The sequence below is a fragment of the Choloepus didactylus genome, chromosome 12 (assembly GCF_015220235.1).
Source record: "Choloepus didactylus isolate mChoDid1 chromosome 12, mChoDid1.pri, whole genome shotgun sequence".
Taxonomy (NCBI): Eukaryota; Metazoa; Chordata; class Mammalia; order Pilosa; family Megalonychidae; genus Choloepus; species Choloepus didactylus.
The window spans coordinates 13825598-13847356 of record NC_051318.1 but is presented as its reverse complement, the minus strand read 5'-3'; the positions used below and the strand labels follow the sequence as shown (position 1 = coordinate 13847356).

At 38.2% G+C, this 21759-nt stretch overlaps 1 protein-coding gene across 1 annotated transcript in view; it reads right to left on the bottom strand.

The window, feature by feature from the left end:
• LOC119506769 (phospholipid-transporting ATPase IB-like) overlaps positions 1-21759 on the bottom strand; it is a 215222-nt gene that overhangs the window by 8132 nt on the left and 185331 nt on the right. The window contains exons 28-29 of the mRNA XM_037799892.1: positions 20185-20292; positions 11981-12069 (exon numbers count right to left, since the gene is read on the bottom strand). Coding sequence (XP_037655820.1) covers positions 11981-12069; positions 20185-20292 — 197 coding nt within the window. The remainder of the gene's footprint in view (positions 1-11980; positions 12070-20184; positions 20293-21759) is intronic.

Here is a 21759-nt window from a genome sequence, read left to right as displayed (position 1 = left end):
TCTCCATAAGGCACATCACTGCCTTCTCCCGCTTCGGAACGCTAGACGGCACTTCAGCACCACATGTGGGGGCCATCTAGAACCGTGAAATTACCAACAAGAAGCACAAATATGTGAAAAACATGGTCCTAAACATACTGCGAGAAGGGTGCTTGTTCACAGTACGGGAGCTAAAACAAGCGGGCAGTGTTGCCTTATTCGACTTCATCTGAGAATGGGTATCAGGTGGCTCAGATTCTTCACTGCTCTGCTTGTCTCCATGAATGACCGTGAAAGCACTGTGAGTGCTGATTTGGGGGTGACCAATCACTTTTAGCAAGTAGGTAAATTCACAAATACAGAATTTGTGATAATGAGGATCAACGATCCACTGCAATTATCCAGACATGAAATGATGGAGGCCTGGACTTGAATAGGAAGCACGGAACAGGAGGGAATTACACACGTGTGAGAATTGTTGATGTGCTGGTTGACAGACTGTGGGGACAGGCACACTGTGAGGAAAGGGCAGAGACGATTCAGAGACAGCCACCTGAGCTTCTGGGTTAGCCATAGCCGTTTCCTCCCCAGGCAATTGCAATAAAAATGTGCAAAGCAGTTTAGGATATTAGTAAGAGTGCTAATTAATCGATGGTTCATGAACTTTATGCTGACTAAGATGGGAAATTATGGGAAGTAACAGGAGGATTGGTGGATTGAGAGAAAATGGAGAGGTCTGTGGTCGAGTTTTAAAACAATAGAGTCAAAGAATGTGACTCTGGGCACTTCAAAATAAAATTGTAAAACCATTTACAATCCTAATTGCTAATGTACACCCGCAGAATAACTCAGATGTGTTTCTTCAATTTAAGGGATTTTCTAAGCCATTCCCTAAAAAAGCAATTTACCATTTCTGCCCTGGTCACCAATCATCCTACCAAAAATTTAACTTGAAGTTCACTCTGTCTGCATTGTGTTTATCTTTTACAAACATTTTCTGATTAACGTACCAAATGAATAAATTAAAAACAGATTTACACTTTACCATGCTCTTCACACAAATGATCATGAAGTTTACCTAAGATCAAGACATATCAGGAAATTACTGATTGGAAATATTTTTTTAAAAGAAGAAGAAGAAGAAGGAAAAGCAACTAAAAAGATATGGTTTCAATCTTGGAAAAGAAAAGCCATGCTTTATGACTAAAGTTCAAAAATCCAGATTACTTTATGAAAAAGGCTCTACCATTAGTTTTCATGACAATCTGTAGTCACACTCTTCAATCTCAGAAACACACCTAACTGTAAATCACATAGAGAAATAACTGGTCTGACTGTACTGGATGTTCCCAGCCAATCAGGATATCCCTGAAGCCACTGTGTTCTCTTCTCATTGCCTGGCAGGAAGCCACACCCCTGGGCAGCAGCAGGGAGACAACTCCCAGTGTTAATTTTTGGGATTGACAGGCTTGGGGTGGTAATACCTCCTAAAAGGCGGTGTCTGAAGGTTTGTCCGATGCAGAAAGAACAACATCTGACTCACTTGTTTACTAGCCACTCTCTGTTTCTGCTCATACGTGCTTTTCCAGTTCCTCTCTACTCACCACCCTCCTCACCAGCTTCACTGCCTTCCATGACTTCCATAACTTCCGATCATGACATCTCCTATATAATGAGTATGGCTAAAGGGTGTCTACCAGCCTCCATCTGGCTAAGGGTGTCTACCAGTTTCCAACTGCCTTTCAAAGGCAAATAACAGTAATCCTGAATTTTTCCTTGTCTTTTTTATTTTTTAAGACCCCTCTTTTTATCCCCTTGAGTAAAGAAAATATGCAATTTCTGTTTTAGTTTTGTGGTATGGTAACTGTAGGTGTTAGAGTTAGCAATTCAAAGGGAAATGTGAAATTTCTAAAATTAGTGCTTTAGTGTAAACTAAATTTCAAAAGAAATTTCCTTGGTAGTATATACAGTCTCTTTAAATCTAAGTCATTGATAGGTATGAACTATTTTGCCTGGATTATTTTCATTTGTCTTCCTATGATAGTATCAAGGATTTTACACCATCCTGGATGACCAAATAATTTATAAGCAGGAGATGTAAGTAGAATAGTAAAAGAAATAGATACTTTGAGATTAAAAACAAAACAGAACAAAAAGCTCCCCAAAGCCCAGTGGCTTTGTGCTTTGTATCAGCATTTTAAAGCAACATTAATCAGTGAGCTTCTTTGTGCCGTGAATGAGTATATGGCAGTTTATTTAAAAATACTGTTTCAGGTAAACAAATTGGAAAAATATACTAAAGTAATTATCCTCCCCTAGGGAAAATCAAGCTTAAAGTTTGATACCACATAAAAGTTCTAGTTAAGAAGATAAAATTTTTGCTTAATGATAGATGATCACCAAGAAAATTTTCAGATGCCCTGGAAAAGATGAATGCATTGCTTTATTCGAATCCTTTTTACTCCTAATAGTCTGAGTTCTGAAATGGACAAATGAAGGGTGGGCAAAAAAAGAGCAGAAATATTGCAATTGACTTTCTTAAGACTTATTGTAATATATTTGTAATGACAATATTGCCATTGTGCTAGAATTCAATAGCTTTCAAAAGTTAAACAGGAGACAGAAGAAGATGGCAGCATAGAGAAGAGAGGAAGCTAGTTAATCCTCTTGGAACAACTAATAAACAACCAGGAACAACTAGTAAATAATCTGGAATAACTGTGGGGGTACAAACGTGGCTGTCCACTCATCATACACCAACCTGAATTGGGAGGAATGCCCAAGATTGCATCATAAAATCTGTAAGTAAAAACTGTAGATCTGAGCCAAGAGCCCCCTCCTCCATGGCAAACTACAAAGCCTCACTATGCTAAAGAGCAGCACTCTCCCAGCAAACCAATATAGCTCAGCTGAGCTGAAACTGGGGTTTTAATTAACAAGCATGTACTGCTCAATACAAGCTATGAATCGCCAATAAGCAGACAGAGGCTTTTGGTGACAACTGAACTTGGAGAGCCGGAGGACCTCTCTGGGAGGGAGAGGGAGCCCAAAGAACTGGGTGCTGTGTCAGGCTGATGGATGAAACTGAGGGTGGCCGCAGACTTGGCCCTGAAGAGGGGATTTCTATCCCTTTTTTGGCTCAGTGGAGAAAGCCTCAGCCATTTGCAGTTCTCAGAGCTCTGACCCAGACAAGGGTGGAGATAGCACAGGCAGAGAGACTATTCAAATGTAAATGACCTCTCCCTAGGGGGTGTATCTTCCCTAAGAGGAAAAAGGTGGGGCCAAGCTCTACTACCCACCTTCCATTCAGAACCAGACTCCAGAGCCTGGGGAAAACAGCCACAGGCCACACTTCCTTACACCAGTCCAGAGCTACAGACTGACAGGAGCCACCTACTGGGCAGAAAAGCACAGTGACTTGAGGTGTCACAGGGTGTATCAATCAAAGACACCCTCAGGGAAAAGGATACTATTGCCTCCTTCTAGACCTAAGCCCATTCTGGTCTGGGAGAACCTGATTGGGGTAACCAAGGAAACCAGATGCCTAGACAACAGAAAACCACAATCTACACTAAGAAAAATGAAGTTATGGCCCAGTCAAAGGAACAAACTTACACTTCAACTGAGATACAGGAATTTAAACAACTAATACTAAATCAATTAAAAATAGGGAAGATGGGCAAAAGAGATGAAGTGTAAAATGAAAAAAATTGGGCCAACATAAGGTAGAAATTGAAAGTTTGAAGAAACAACTGGCAGAATCTATGGAAATGAAAGGCACAACACAAGAGATGAAAGACACAATGGAGACATACAACAGCAGATCTCAAGAAGCAGAAGAAAACAATCATGAACTGGAGAACAAGACACCTGAAAGCCTACACACAAAAGAACAGTTAGAGAAAAGAATGGAAAAATATGAACAACATCTCCAGAAACTGAATGACTACACAAAACACAGGAATGTACATGTCATTCCTGGGAAAAGGGGCAGAAGCAATAATAGAGGAAATAATCAATGAAAATTTCCTATCTCTATGAAAGACATAAAATTATGGATCCAAGAAGCGCAGCATACCCCAAACAGAATAGAACCTAATAGGCCTATGCCAAGACACTTAATAATCAGATTATCAAACATCAAAGATAAAGAGAGAATTCTGAAAGCAGCAGGAGAAAAGCAATCCATCACATACAAAGGAAGGTTGCTAAAACTATGTGCAGACTTCTCAATAGAAACCATGCAGGCAAGAAGGAAGCGGGGTGATATATTTAAGATACTGAAAGAGAAAAACCACCAACCAAGAATCCTATCTCCAGCAAAACTGTCCTTCAAATATGAGGGGGAGTTTAAAATTTTCTCTGACAAACAGACAAAGACAGAGTTTGTGAACAAGATACCTGCCCTACAGGAAACACTGCAGACAGAAAGGAAAATACAGGAGTGAGAGGTTTGGAAAACAATTTTGGGAGATAGTAGCACAGCAATGTTAAGTACACTGAACAAAGATGATTGTGAGCATGGTTGAAAGAGGAAGGGTAGGACCATGTGGGACACCAGAACAAAAGAAGAAAGATAAAGACTGGGACTGTATAACTCAGTGAAACCTAGGGTGCTCAACAATTGTAATAAAAGGTACAAACATGTTTTTACATGAGTTAGAACAAACGAATGTCAACATTGCAAGGTGTTAAAAATAGGGTGGGTTCAGATTCATCCCCAAGAACATCTTCTTGACCAAAGGGGGATGCGAAATGAAATGAAATAAAGCTTCAGTGGCTGAGACATTTCAAATGGAGTCAAGAGGTCACTCTGGTGGACATTCTTATGCACTATATAGATAACACTCTTTAGGTTTTAATATATTGGAATAGCTAAAAGTAAATACCTGAAGCTACCAAACTCCAACCCAGTAGCCTTGACTCTAGAAGACGATTGTAAAACAATGTAGCTTACAAGGGGTGACAGTACGATTGTGAAAACCTTGTGGATCGCACTCCCTTTATCCAGTATATGAATGGATGAATAGAAAAATGGGGACAAAACGTAAATGAAAAATAGGGTGGGATGGGGGGGTGATTTGGGTGTTCTTTTTAACTTTTATTTTTTATTCTTATTCTGATTCTTTCCAGTGTAAGGAAAATGTTCAAAAATGGATTGGGGTGATGAATGCACAGCTACATGATGGTACTGTGAACAGCAGATTGTACACCATGGATGATTGTATGGTATGTGAATATATCTCAATAAAACTGAATTTTAAAAAAATAGGGTGGGATTGGGGGCAAAATACAATCAATGCAAACTAGAGACTATAATTAACAGATACATTGTATTATGCTTCCTTTAATATAACAAAGGCAATATACCAAAACTAAATGCATATGTTGGGTGGGGGGGACATAGGGCAAGTGTATGGGACTCTTGGCATTGGTGATGTTGTCTGACTCTTTATTCTACTTTAGTTTAATGCTATCTTTCCTTTTGTTGCTTTCTAGCTGTCCTATTTTTTCTCTCTCTCTTTCTTTTTTCTTTTTCTTTTGCCCCTCTACCTTCTTTGACTCCTCCTCCTTTTTCGTGGAAGAAATGGAGATGTCCTTACATAGATAGTGGTGATGGTGGTGAATACATAAATATGTGACTATACAGGGAACCAACAATTGTTTACTTAGGACGGAATGTATGGTGCGTGAACAAAACCGTCTTTAAAAAAATGGGTTGATGAAGAAACCTTGAGGGCACTATATTGAGTGAAATAAGACACATAATGACAAATATTGCATGGTCTCACTGATATGAACTAATTATAATATGTAAACTCATAGACATGAAATATAAGCTACCAAGATATAGAATGAGGCTAAAGAATGGGGAGTGGTTGCTTATTATGAGCAGAATGTTAACTTAAATGTTTGGAAATGGACAGAGGTGATGGTAGTACATTACAAGAAAACTAACAGTGCTGAAAGATGTGTGAAGGTGGTGGAAAGGGTAAGCTCAGAGTCACGTATGTCACAAGAAGGAAAGGTGGAGGTTAAAAGATGGGAATGTATAAAACAGTGAATCTTATGGTGGACAATGTCCATGATTAACTGTACAAATATTAGAAATCTCTCTCATGAACTAGAACAAATGTATGACACTGTAACTTGAAGTTAATAATAGAGGGGTGTATAGGAAAAAAATATACCTATTGCAAACTATATACTACAGTTAGTAGTATTTTAACATTCTTTCATCAACAGTAACAAATGTACCATACCAAAACTATGAATCAATAATGGAGGGGGGTGGTTAGGGGTATGGGAGGATTTGAGTTTCCTTCTTTTTTGTCTTCATTTGTTTTCTGGAGTAATGAAAATGTTCTAAAAATTGAAAAAAGAAAATTAATTGAGGTGATGGATGCACAGCTGTATGATGGTACTGTGGGCAACTGATTGTACACTTTGGATTTTTGGATAATTGTATGGTTTGTGAACAATCTCAATAAAAAAATTAATTAAAAAAAGTTAAACATACCTTCAAAATGTGCCAAGATTAAAAAACCCAAGTTCAAAGACATACTGTGATACCAATACTTAAAAGTGTCTGTATAGAGAACCTAAGATGGCGTCTAGGCGAGACAGGACAAAAAACATCTCTGTGAAAAATACTAGATAAAAACCAGAAGGTGACCCAGAGTACCGATTTCAGTGATGCGCCAGTTGGATGAGGACTCCTTGTACCACAGGGGCTGTATACTTGGTGAAACCAGGAGTCTGCATTCTGAAACGAGTGAGTAGGCTGGCTGGAAGACCCGCAGCCATGCTGTGGTATGGGGAAGCCAGGGGTTGGCGGTTGGAGACAGACTGGTTCTTTTAAAAAAAGGAAAAAAAAGGGAAAAACCCAGGAGTGGCTGCAGTTGTGATGGTGGAAACCATGCAGCGAAACACGACAGGAGCGAGCTGAGCAGGCCTCTTGGTGTCGGCCATGGAGGCTAGCTCGCAGCAGATACCCTCGGGACCCGGGGAGTGCAGGGGAGAGCTGGAGGGAGGGAGAAGCCCCACGGCTTGTAGCTGGCTCCCCGGAGGGCTGGATAAACTCCTGCCCGGGGCGGTGCCCACAGCCCAGAGCTGTGCCAGCTGCCCCGGAGCTGGGAAGGAGGAACTGTGTGAAGAGGGGGGGGGGGGGCTGAGACGCCCCATTCAACCATTTTTGCGTTGGGCTAAGAGCACCCCAGCATGGCACAGTGGCCCGGGGCTTCCCTTGAGGGATGGTGCACAGTTGTGACGTAGCACAGCAGAGGTCCTGGAAGATCGCAGCTGAGAAAGAGGGCCTGCTCAGAAAACCCAGGGACGCTGTGCCAAGTCCGGTGGTTTGTGGGTCAGCGAGAGAGAGGGTCTGGGATGGATCTGAAATGAAGGCTTAGACTCTTGCGGGGGCCTTGAATCTCTGGGAACCTGGGGGATTTGAATATTAAAACTGTCCTTTCTCCCTCGACACCCAGACACACGCCACACATTCAGGGCAGATGGCTCTAGCAACACACCCAAACTGAGTTCACCAACTGAACCCCACAAGAATCATTTCCCCACACACCACAGGGACAAGGTTGGGGAGAACTGACTTGAGGGGTGTAGGTGACTCACAGACATCACCTGCTGGTTAGTTAGAGAAAGTGTATGCCACCAACTTGTGTTTCTGAAAAATTAGATTGGCTTTTTTTTTTTTTTTTTTTTTTTTTTTTACAACTTGAAAGAGCCCTGTCAAGCAAAGCAGATGCCAGGAGGCCAGAAACAACAGAAAATCTCAATGCATATGATAAAACTGGACGATATGGAGAACTCAAGTCCAAACACCCATATCAAAATGTCAGAAGACACACAGTACTTGTCTCAATTAATCAAAGAACTACAATCGAGGAATGAAAACGTGGCAAAGGATTTAAATGACATGAAGAAGACCATGACCCAGGATATAAGCGACATAAAGAAGACCCTAGAAGAGCATAAAGAAGACATTGCAAGAGTAAGTAAAAAATAGAAGATCTTATGGAAATAAAAGAAACTTTTGGCCAAATTAAAAAGATTCTGGATATTCACAATACAAGATTAGAGGAAGTTGAACAAAGACTCAAAGTCCTAGAAGTCCACAGAACAGAAAATGAAAAAACAAAAGAAAGAATGGAGAAAAAAATAAAAAAAAAATCAAAATGGATCTCAGGGATATGATAGACAAAATAAAATGTCCAAACTTAAGACTCATTGGTGTCCAAGAAGGGGAAGAGAAGGGTAAAGTTCTAGAAAGAGTATTCAAAGAAATTGTTGGGGAAAACTTCCCCAACCTTCTACACAATATAAATACACAAAGCATAAATGACCAGCAAACTCCAAATAGAATAAATCCAAATAAACCCACTCTGAGACATATTCTGATCAGACTCTCAAATACTGAAGAGAAGGAGCAAGTTCTGAAAGCAGCAAGAGAAAAGCAATTCACCACATACAAAGGAAACAACATAAGACTAAGTTGTGACTACTCAGCGGCCACCATGGAGGCGAGAAGGCAGTGGCATGACATATTTAAAATCCTGAGAGAGAAAAATTTCCAACCAAGAATACTTTATCCAGAAAAACTCTCCTTCAAATTTGAGGGAGAGCTTAAATTTTTCACAGACAAACAAATGCTGAGAGACTTTGCCAATAAAAGACCTGCCCTACTTCAGATACTAAAGGGAGCCCTACCGACAGAGAAACAAAGAAAGGAGAAAGAGATATAGAGAATTTTAACAGGCATATATAGAACCTTACATCCCAAATCACCAGAACACTCATTTTGCTCTAGGGATCATGGATCTTTCTCCAGAAGGGACCATAGGCTGGGACATAAAATAAGCCTCAATAAATTTAACAAGGAAAAAGAAAATTGAATATATTCAAAGCACATACTTCAACCACAATGGAATACAAATAGAAGTCAATAATTTTTTGAATTGTAACTCCACAATTTACTTCCTACATGATATAAAATACACAAACTCTAAGGACAAATCAGTGGTTTTCAACTCAATGTAAAATATGTAATTTTTGACAAGAACTATATAAAGGTGGGGGAATGGAGGAGTATAGGAACATAGTCTATGTGTCCTATAGAAGTTAAGCTGGTATCAAAGAGAAATGGGGGCAGGGGCAATGGGGAGTTAAGAAATGAGTGTAGGGTTGCTGTTTGAGGGGAAGGGAAATTTCTAGCAATGGAGGGTGGGAAAGTGACAGCATTACAACATTCTAAATGTGATTAATTCCACTATGGAATGCTAGGAAGGGGGTGGAATGGGAAGATTTAGGCTGTATATATGTTTCCACAGTTGAGGGAAAAAAAACAAACAAAATAAAAACAGTCTAAATAGACAACAATTGAATGCCAAGGATGACCCTGGATAGGATCAGACGATGGAGGACAGGAGGCTCAAAGGGACATAGTTGAGACATAAGGAAAAGGAAATATAGAATGTAACCTTTGTTTCATTGTTGAATCTCTTGTACTTCTTAGCTGTGTTTAATGGGATTGCATAAAAGAATGTTCTTGTTCATGGGACTTGTAAATGAGAATTACAGTGTTTGTTCAAGGATGTGTGCAGCTAGCTCTCATATGTTCAGACGACAGGGCAATAGATGATGGATGATAGATAGGGAGGGAGGGAAGGAGGGAGGGAAAGAAATAGCGGTGGGACAACATGTTAAAGTTTGTGGATTGGGGGATATCGGGGGGTCAGGGAATGCTGGAGTTCTGTGTATGGGGTTTGTATGGTTTTTGCAACTGTTCCTATAACTTTGAATTTATTCCAAAATAAAATGTTAAAAAAAAGGTGTATATATACCTACAGGTTAGCAACGTGATATATTCTTCCTCGCTGTCTAAATGACAACCACAATTAGTGCTTACTCAAGTACTTTGTTTCTCAATAATTATTTCTGATATTAAATTTAAAAGTTTGAGGATAGGGTGTCATTTAGGGTGTGCAGTCTGGAATACTTAGGAGGAAAATACTGCCCATTTTCCAAAGTTAAAATTTAGCAGTAGATTAAAAGTGTCCTGGGTAGTGCCTTAAGAGTAAGCTTTTTCTTCCCAGAAAAAGAAGACACTCCCACTTTATCCAATTTGGTAAAAATATTTTATACTCAGAGATGGAAATAACATTTTATAAGCAAAAGAAAATAGAGACTGAAACATGACCAACATATTTTAACTTGGGAATCTACGCTCTGGTTTATGCATGCAATGAGTTAGGAGTCTTCTACATATCCTAGTTCAAGATAAGTTTCTGCCTCCCCAACAGCTAGCTCTGCTGCTGGGAACACTCAGCTGTTGAGTAAATGCCTTTTGGGCTATGCATTCTTTAGCATCCAGAAGGTTTGTTGGGGACTTTTTGGGTTGTAATTGTTTTTAATGAACAAAAATCACAGATTTATTAATACAAAGCTGGGTCTGTAAATTGTTAATTGAACTAGGAATATTTCCTCCCCAATTGGCACAACTTGTGGAATGGAAGAGAAGATGTAATTGTGGGACTGCAGAGAAAACATTTTTATGTTAGGGCAGAAATATGTACATTTCAAAAGGGGATGAGGCCTGGAGCCATTGAGACATTCCAGGAAATATAAACCCAAAGACATTTGTTTTTTCTCTCCACTAGGGACGTTTATGTATATTCCAAAGTGTAGGAATGCAGGATCCTTCCTCTTCGCTTCCTAAGGAGAATTTGTTTATATTAGACAGCAAACTTTCTCTCCCTGTCTCAGAAAGGGAGAGAGGATAGCTGCTCCTCTCATACACAAACTCCCAGATTAATATTTTTGGGGTTCCTTTCCTATGGTATATACCCACTACTTGCAGCTTGTCTATTTAGCTCTCATTGCATCACCCCACAAAAAGGAAAGTTTGGAGTAAGGGCACCAAATGTAGTTATTGCTGTAGATGAGTAAGAATAGTCTTCCATCACCGAAACCTCACATCTACTTTCAGGATCATACAAATAAATACAAATATTACAAACTTGTCTGTACTGTCTTCCCACCTTAAACTCCCAGGCAAGACAATTCTTATTGAAGAGGAATGAATGAAAATGACACACATACAAACACACACAACCCTGATATTTTTGTTGAAAACCTTTGGGAAAGCTTCAGTTCTTTTTGGGGTCTACAAATAATTACATTTGCCCTGATACATACAAGAATCAGGAAAGATGTCAGGTATTTTTATTTAGGAAGAACTGGACATTGCAAAGCAAAACTCCCTGTTAGAATATGCCCTTCTCTGCTCATTAGTTTGACATTTATGTTTCAGAGCCTTGCTTATCTTATAGAATATATACAATAATTTGTATTTTAAATGAATTATTTCTAATTTTAAACTTTATAATTTCACAGATCTTTTAACATCAGGACTTTCTAACACCTTAGTTTAAAGCTTCTTTTCTCTGCTAGACTTGCTAAAAAGAAATTGGGATCTTATAATCTAATACGTAAATATTCTGTGAGAACTATATATAAAAGTCTTACTCCAAATTTTTGAAAAAGTTAAGAATGCTTTTCTAGTTGAATATTGACTTCCTATTTCTTATTTTATTATTATTTTTTAATTTGTGATCCTCAGGCATCAGGTTTTGGCTCCTGTAAAGTAGATACAAATTATATAACTGTCAAGTAGATAAAAGTTATATGTCATACTTTTAAAGAATGAAGAAAGGGGCCTGTTTTCAGAAACAATCATGAATGAGGTAATAGCACCACCAAATTTCATATATACTATGATGTATTTTGATTCCATCTTTTTTTTTCCTCAATTGATTTCTGGTAAATCTCCAGTGGCAAAAGAGCAGAGGGCATTTACGTTATTTAAAAGCCCCATGACATTAGGTATCATAAAGTGGCAGGCAGTTTAACTTGAAAGACAAACAACTGGAAAAGGGTAGTTAAGCATGATATATTTTTTTGGTTATCACTTCATTTTTCAACTTACGATTTCCACGTTAGATTTGGAATCAGACAAACAGTGGGGATCAAGAAAAAACCCAGCCAGAAGAGTGGGCAGACCAGGATCATATTGGCCTGGAAGGAAAGAGAAATGAAGAATATTTAAATAAGAAGATTGTTTAAAGGAAGTTTGATATTATTGGGTACCAAGTACAGCTGTCAGTTTCGTGCCCTCCACCCAAAATCTGTAGCTGCCAGAAAAGATATGAGTCAGTCCTATGAATCTAGAAATACTAAATCAATATAGGTGCATGAAACCCAAATAAAGTATTAGCTAACTTAATAGAACATTTTACAAAAACCCAACCAAATAAATATTTTGATCAAATAGGTTTTATTCCAGCAACACTTGCATTACTTCCATCTTTTGGCAACTGTGAATGATGCCACCATGAAAACTGTTTTGCAAATATCTGTTCAAGTCCCTGCTTTCCCTGCTTTCAGTACTTCGGGGTATATAACTGGAAGGTGGATTGGTGGGTCACACAGTAATTCTATACTTAGCTTTCTGAGGAACTACCAAACTGTTTTCCACAGCAGATTCACCATTTTACATTCCCGCCAACAATGAATGAGTGTTCCTACCTACAACCTCTCTAGCACCTGTTTTCCATTTTTTGAATGCTGGTCATGCTAATGAATGTGAAATGGGATCTCATTGTGGTTTTGACTTGCATTTCCCTGATAGCTGTTGAGCATCTTCTCATGTGCTTTTTGGCCATTTGTTATCTCTTCTTTGGAGACATTTCTATTCATGTCTTCTGCTCAGTTTTTGATTAGGTTGTTTGTCTTTTTGTTGTTGAGGTATAGGATTCCTTCATTTATTCTGGACATTAAACCCTTATTGGAACATGTGGTTTCCAAATGTTTTTTCCCATTGTGTAGGCTGTCATTTTACTTTCACAATAAAGTCCTTTGGTGCACAAAAGTTGTTAATTTTGATATATACATATATATATAATTTTATCTAGTTTTCCTTTTGTTGCTTATGTTTTTGGTGTAGTATCTAAGAAACCACTGTCTAACACAAGATCCTGAAGATGCTTCTGTATGTTTTCTTCTATGAGTTTTATAGTTTTGATTCTTATATTTAGGTCTTTCATCCATTTGAGTTAATTTTTGTATATGGGGTGAGGTCCACGTTCATTCTTTTGTGGATGGCTATCCAGTCTACTCCATCAGATATTGATGTAACCATTCCAGCTTTCTTTTGATTACTATTAGCATGGTATACTTTTTCCCCAGTCTTCTTCTTTTAACCTATTTGTGCCTTTATATTTAATGTGGTTTCCTGAGAATCTCTACCTTGTATGGGGTGTTTAGCTCATTTACACTTTATATATAAATTAATGATGTAGTTGGATTTGAATCTAAATCTTTCTCTTTGTTCTCTAATTGTTCCATGTTTTGAATATTTGTTATTATTTTATTGTATCTCCTCTGTTGACTTATTAGCTACACTCTTGTGTGATATTAGTGGTTGCTTTAGGGTTGATAGTGTACATCCTTATTTCATCACAGCTTACTTTAAGTATAGGAAACTTACAATAGTATAATTGTATTTCTCCCTTTCCAGCCAATGCACTTTTATTGTCATACATTTTAATTTTGAATATACATTAATATTTTGCATTTAACAGTCAATCTTTTAAAGAAATTTTAATATTAAGTTTAAAAAAGTCTATTATATTTGCTCTCATAGTTACTATTTCTGGAGCTTTTTATTTCTGTATATTTAACAAGATTTCTATCTGGTGTAATTTTCCTCATGTCTGAAGGACTTTCTTTAGCATTTCATATAGTAAACAGTGGCTTATGACTAAGTTTTTCAACTTTTATATGTCTGAATTTGATTTTGGAAGGTTTTTTTTCTGGATATATTATTCTAGTTTGCCTTTTTTTCTTTGGGGGCTTTAAAGATTTTGTTCCACTGTCATCATATTTTCATTGTTTCTAATGAGAAATCTTCTGAAATCCTCTTTTTTGCTCCTTTGTTGGTAATGTGTCTTTTTAATGTAGCTATTTGTGTATTTTATCACTAATTTTAAGCAACATCATAATGTGCTTCTGTGTAGTTTTAAGAGCCTTATTTAAGATATATGTCACATTCCATAGAGTCCATACATATAGTGTACAATTCAGTGGCTTTACATTCACATAGTTGTGCAGTCATCACCACAATCTAATTTCAGAATTTTTCCAGCAATCAAAAAAGAAACTCTGTACACATTAGATTTCCCATTCCTACTTCCCACACACCCTGTTTCTGTAGATTTTCCAATTCTAGATGTTTCACATAAATTGAATCATATAACATGTGGTCTTTTGTGACTAGCTTGTTTCACTTAGCATAATGTTTTCAAGATTCACCACTGTTGTAGCATGCATTCCTGTTTTATTGATGAATACATTTCTACTATATGGATATACTGCATCTTATTTGTCCATCAGTTGGTGGATATTGGGGTTGCTTGTATTTTTTGGCTATTGTGAATGATGCTTCTATGAACATTTGTGAAAAACTTTTTGTGTGGACATATGTCTTCATTTCTCTTGAATATATACACCTAAAATTAAAGTTGCCAGATCATTAGTGTTCTAGTTTGCTAAAGCTGCCGGAATGCAATGTACCAGAAATGAATTGGCTTTTATAAAGAGGATTTATTAGGCTACAGATTTACAGATCTAAGGCCATAAATGTGTTCAACCTAAGGCATCAACAAGAGGATACCTTCACTGAAGAAAGACCGATGGCATCCAGAACACTTCTGTCAGCTGGGAAGGCATGAGACTGGTGTATGCTGGTTCTTTGCTTCTGAGCTGTGTTACTTTCGGCTTCTGGTTCCAGTGGCTTTCTCTTTAAGTACCTGTACATTATCACTTAGCTTCTCTGGGGCAAACTCTGGGCTTCATCTCTAAGCTTAGCATCTCCAAACATCTTTCTGTCTGCATCTCCAAGCATCTGGGTCTGTGTCAGCTCTGAGCTCTTTCTCTCTCCCTGAGCTCTCTTAAGGACTCCAGTATACTAATTAAGACCCACCTTGAATGGGTGGGGTCACATATCCATGGAAATAATCTAATCAAAAGATTCCACCCACAATAGGTCTGCCCCTACAAGAGCGGATTAAAAAAACATAGTCTTTTATGGGGTACATAACAGATTCAAACCAGCACACTTGATAACTCTATTGTTTAGTATTTGAGGAGCTGCTAAACTGTTTTCCAAAGAGGCTGCCCCATTTTACAATCTCACTAGGAAGGTATGGGCATTCCAGTTTCTCCACATCCTTACTAACAGTTGTTACTATCTGTTTTTTTGAATATATATTTTAGCCACCCTAGAGGGTGTGAAGCGTTATCTTGATGTGGTTTTAATTTGCATTTCCTTAATAATTAATGATGTCAAGCATCTTTTCATGTGTTTACTGGTTATGTATATATCTTCACTGGAGAAAAGTCTATTCAGATTCTTTGCACATATTTTTAATTTGGTCATTTATTTTTTATTGTTGGGTTGTAAGAGTTTTTTTTATATAATCTGGATATGTCTCTTTTCATATATTGTATAAATATTCATGCAAATACCTTTCATCATTCTGAGGGTTGTCTTTCCAATTTCTTGATTATGTGTTTGATGAAAAACACATAAAAGTTTTTAATTTTGACAAGGTCCAGTTTATCTATTTTTTCATTTTTTGCTTAGCTTTTGGTGTCATATCTAAGGCTTTGTTTATTTTAGGTCATAACAATTTGCTCCTTTATTTTCTTCTAAGACTTTTTATAGTTTTAGGTCTTACGTTTAGTTCTATGATTCATTTTGAGTTAATTTTTGTGTTTGGTGTGAGGTAGGTATCCACATTTATTTTATTGCATTTGGATATCTGTTTGTCCCAGTACCTTCTATTGAAAAGATAGCTCTTTTCCCATTGGGTTGCATTGCACACTTGTTGAAAATCAATTGACCATAAATATGAGGGTTTATATAGGGGCTCTCGATTCTATTCCTCCACTGACCTGTATATCTATTCTTATACCACTACCACCCTGTCTTGATTACTGTGCTTCTTCTTAACTTTGAAATGAGGAATTGTGAGTCTTTCAACTTGTTTTACTTTTTTGATGTGTTTTGGCTATTCTGGGTCCCCTGCATTTCCATATTAATTTTAGAATCACCTCATCCTCAATTTCTGGGAAAAAAAAGAAGCTGAGATTTTGATAGGGATTATGTTGAACTTGTATATCAATTTGGGAAAAATTACCATCTTAGCAATGTCTTAACAAGTCTTCCAAACCATGAGCATGGGATATCTTACTATTCATTTAGCTCTTCTTTAATTTCTTTTAACAGTATTTTGGAGTTTTCAGTGTACAAGTCTTGTACTTTCTTTGTAAAATTTACTCCTAAGTAATTTATTATTTTGGTGGCATTATAAATGAGATGGTTTTCTTCATTTTATTTTCAAAGTCTATATTGCTAGTGTTTAAGAATACAATGATTTTTGTATGATTTCATATCCTTCAACATTGCTAAAATCATTTATTAGTTCTAATAGTTAATGTATTCCTTATAATTTTCTATATGCAGACATGTTATCTGTAAATAGAGAGAATTTTACTTCTTTCTTTCCAAACTGGATACATTTATTTCATTTTATTGCCCAATTTCCCTGTCTAGACTCTCCAATAGCATGTTGTTATCTTGTTCTTGATCTTAGGGGAAAAGCATTCAGTCTTTCTCCATTAAGTATGATGTTACCTGTGTGGTTTTCATATGTACCCTTTATCAGGTTAAGGGACTTCCTTTCTATTCCTAGTTTGTTGAGTGTTTTTATCAGGAAAGGTAGTTGGATTTTGTCAAATGATTTCTCTGAATCTATTGAGATGATCATATGGGTTTTTTCCTTTATTCTATTATTATGGTATATTGCTTTGATTGGTTTTCAGCTGTTAAACCAACCTTGCATTCCTATGATAATACCACTTGTTTGCATGGTGTATTTTATTCATGTTTCCAGTGTTTGAGATTCATTGAGCTTTTTTGGAACTGTGGGTTTATTGGTTTCACCAAATTTGAAAGATTTGTAGACATTATAACTTCAAATATTTTTATGTCCTCCACCTTCCTTTCCTCTCCTTTGTGTTTATGGACACAATTTCATTGATCTAGTCCTACAGCTCATTGGTGCTTTTTTTTTTCATTGTGGATATTTCCTATTGTTGTATCTTCAGATTCCCTAAGTTTTTTCTTCTGTAATTTCTAACCTGTTAACCCTGTGACTCTATTACTATTGTATGTTTTTCACTTGGTTTACAGGCCATCTTTGCTAAGCATGTTTTCATATTTTAATTGAATGTCCAACAGCATAAATGAAAAATTTTAGAGGTACTTGATGGTGTTTTCTTCCTCCAAAGAGTTTTAGGGTAATTTTTTAAGCAGACAGACAGAGTACCAGGGAAAGACCTTGAGCAGATCAAAGTTGGTTTGAAGCTTTGTTAGTACTTGTTTCCTTTGCCCTTAGTAACAGCCATGTGTCTTAATCCCAGAGTGTGATACTTCATCCTAGGACATGGATTTTCTGGAATCTCAAGAAAATCCTGGATATCTACTGTTCTAGTTTGCTAATGCTGCCAGAATGCAAAATAATAGAGATGGATTGGCTTTTATAAAAGGGGGTTTATTTGGTTACATAGTTACAGTCTTAAGGCCATAAAGTGTCCAAGGTAACACAACAGCATTTGGGTACCTTCACTGGAGGATGGCCAATGGTGTTCGGAAAACCTCTGTTAGCTGGGAAGGCACGCGGCTGGCATCTGCTCCAGAGTTCTGGTTTCAAAATGTCTTTCTCCCAGGATGTTCCTCTCTAGGCTGCAGTTCCTCAAAAATGTCACTCTTAGTTGCACTTGGAGCTTTTCTGGAGCAAGAGTCTGCTTTCAACAGCTGTCTTCAAACTGTCTCTCATCTGCAGCTACTCTCTCAGCTTCTGTGCGTTCTTCAAAGTGTTCCTCTTGGCTGTAGCTCCTCTTTGAAATGTCACTCTCAACTGCACTGAGTTCCTTCTGCTTGTCAGCTCATTTATAAGGCTCCACTGATTAAGGCCCACCCTAAATGGGTGGGGTCATGCCTCCATGGAAATATCCAATCAGAGTCATCACTCACAGCTGGGTGGGGCACATCTCCAAAGAAACACTCAAAGAAATCTAATCAAAACTGATAACATCTGCTCACACAAGATTACATCAAAGATAATGGTGTTCAGGGGACACAATACATTCAAACTGGCACAACTACCAAGACCCCTGTGCTGGTTTGGATGTATTATGTCCCCCAAAAAACCATGTTCTTTGATGCAATCTTGTGTGGGCAGACATATTAGTGTTGATTAGGTAAGAAACCTTCTGACTGAGTGTTTCCATGGAGATGTAACCCACCCAAATGTGAGTGACACCTTTGGTTAAGGTGTGACTTCTGATTGAATGTTTCCATGGAAACATGGGAACATTCATGGGTCTTGATTAGTTCACTGGAGTCCTATAAAAAGAGCTCAGAAACACAGAGGCCTCAGAGCTGCAGCTGAAGGACACATTTAGAAGAACGGCAGTTGAAACCTGACATTTTGACAACACCATTTTGAAACGCAACCTGGGAGCAAGCAGATGCCACCCATGTGCCTTCCGAGCTAACAGAGGTTTTCCGGATGCCCATGGCCTTTCTCCAGTGAAGGTACCCTATTGTTGATGTCTTACCTTGGACACTTTATGGCCTTAAGACTATAACTTTGTAACCAAATAACCCCCTTTATAAAAACCAATCCATTTCTGGTATTCTGCATTCTGGCAGCAGTAGCAAACTGGAACAACCCTCTCTCAGCAAGGCTGGAATTCCAACATATGTTTCCCCAACTCTGGGTGTGCTAAATTTCTGCTCAACTCTTTAGTTTGCCACTTATGCTTTTTGGCTTTGTTTCTTTAAGTCTCATTTTGCACATGCATATTTAAGAGGTAGCCAAGGAATTAAGGAGAATTTGCACACTGATTTTGAATCTCACTTCACTATCATTCCGTCTTCTTGAGGACTTTGCCTCTCAAGTTTGAGCAATGTTGGCAGCACAGGACTCTGAAGTCCACCTCCCTGGCCCTGTAAGATCACTGCATTACTTTTGGATTCTTTTCCCTTGCACTGAAAACTAAGAAGTTAAAGAAGAAGCCAGCATGAATGTATAAGCCACCTGAAATCCTTCCTTCCTTCAAGGATCACAGACTCTCAAGTATTGTCTCTTTTGGTTTCTTGCCCACACATTCCAATCTTTATTTTCCTACATTTATTTTTTTCATTTTTTTACAGTGGTTTTTGTCAGTTTATTCCAGCATTAGCCACTTGGTCATGGCTAAAACAGGAAGTCTCACAATTCATATTTACTGGGCATTGAGCTATCTTGGCCTGGGTAGGACAGAGAGCTTTTTGCATTTCTGCAGAGAAAGGCAGGACAGTAAAAGATGGCTGCACTTGGCTAGACCAGAGGGACTGCACTCCGGACTTGAATTTCTTCATTGGTCAACTGATGGGGTTTGGAACACAGTTACTTCTGGTCCTCATACAGTGAAATTCTGTGATCCATTTTGTAAGCATTCAGAGTCTAATGCCCCAAAATAGGCACAAAATAGAGTTTAAAATTCTTAAATATTTAAATAAGTGTAAAAGTCTTAAAAATATATAACTTCTGAGGTTTAACGTAAGTGAAATAACAGCTTCTATACAACTTTAAATATTTAGAAACTTATACCAGGTATTCTATCTGGAGCACCAAGGAAGGGCTATTGTGGTTAATTAAGCATTTTAAATAAAAATGTTTTCTTATTTACCATGGATGGGTTACTTAACCAGCTATCAATTTCAGCACATAGCACATTACATGAAAAATATAATTGTAGCATTAGCTTTGGTAGATGAGTCAAAAATTATTAAAGCTTTTACCAGTATGCACAGAGGCTACAATTTGTGGAAAGTCTGGGATAATATGGTTAGGTATTAACCCTAGAATTTAGTTGGATTAGTGACTCCTTCTTATTGAATAATTTTATCTTTTCTTCCCAAATTGATTTGAAAGTGGGTAGCATCCTCTTTAATTGTTAGTGAACATAAGTTTTCATGAGGAACGTAAAGTGTGCTCACCAATGACAGTTTGAACTAACCTGTCCATGCATATCTGGAGCCACGGGAATGGTGGGCCAGAAGTGAGAGTAGATTGCAAAACACACCAACCAGATTATTATGCTTCCCCAAACTGCCAGATGACTATACTGCAGAAAGAAAGGCATCATAGAAACATGTTAGTCCTTGTAATTAAAAAGAAAAATTATTTAACTCTATTCAGTAACACAATCCATTTGTCCAGGCCACATGTTCTCATGAAGGTTTTGATCAGTTTTAATTACTTGCTGTTTGAGACCTCCTTTCCAATATCCTTCTCAGAATGTTTGGCCATGGACTCATGGGCCATTGTTTACAGTGTCTAAAACAACAGCACTGGTCACCTCTAGCCACGTGTCCTTCGATGTCCTCAGTGCATAGAGACAACTATCAATGGGAAGTGGCTCACTCAATTTATGGGTTAGTGAAGGAGACTGTCTGCTTCTGCCTACTTATTAATACAAAGCTTTCTTCAGGGAAAAAGAAAAGTTTGCACAGAGATCATTAACAGGGATAAAAATCTGACCTGATCATACTTGCTCTGGTGTAAGTTCTGGGAAAATGACAGAAGTTTCAATTCTTAGGCTGACTGAAACTGGGAGGTTCTTAGATGACCCCTGTAAAGACTCTGGGCTGAAAGATCAGTGTCTTTGTCTGGGTCTGCGAACATGGGCCAGATTCCATGATGAGACCTACTGCTTTGTACAGTTTGTGATAGCAGAGTAATGGCAAGGAGAATGATCAGGAGGCCCATGGTCTAAACTGCGCCATGTGAGGTGCCCCACTTAACCTTGCAGGCCTGAGGTTTATTATCTATGAACAATCAGGTGATTAGCTCCACTAGATGATTTCTTAAGGGTCAAAGTACTCTCTTCCTATTAGGTATTGCTCATTACTTAACCGTGTCTGAATAACAGAAATGTTGAGGGAAAAAACATCTGTTATTTCTCAAAGTATTTGTTGAGTTTCGTTGATGAGTCACCTTCAAAGGGAATTTTTCACACACTTGAAAAATTGTTGCCCAATCTATTCCTCTCTCCAGTTAGACTAAATAGTGCTGGTCCCGAGGGATCTCTCGTAATCATGTAGAGATGAGGGAGAACCAGTCCAAAGCTGTGAACTGTAGACACTTCAGATCGACAGTGCATTTTCCTGTAATGGTTCCCTCATAGTTGACCTCATACATTATGGCTTATGCATTGCTGAGAGACCCTCCCCTTGGGGGCAGACGCAAACCACTGTTGCTGCTCTGAGGAGCATTTCGGTGTTCCTTGGCCCCTGCTCATCACCTGAGACTAAACAGTGGCTCCCAGCCTCCTTCTCTTCCCCAGTGAGGACGCTCTGAGCCTCCCTCCCTGACCCTTCCCACAGGGTGGAGAAGATAAAAGCAAAAGCTAGAACCAATCCCCTCTCTTTCTCACCCCAGTCCCCAGGTTCCTTCTTAACCTTCTGCGTGAGCTGGAGGGCAGGAGACTGGTACGTCTTGGGCCAGAAGGTAGATTGCTGCTTTTTGTTAAGTTTGATTTGGCCTCTAAGTATGGCCTTATTTCTCAATTAGACTCACTGTATGTGGATAG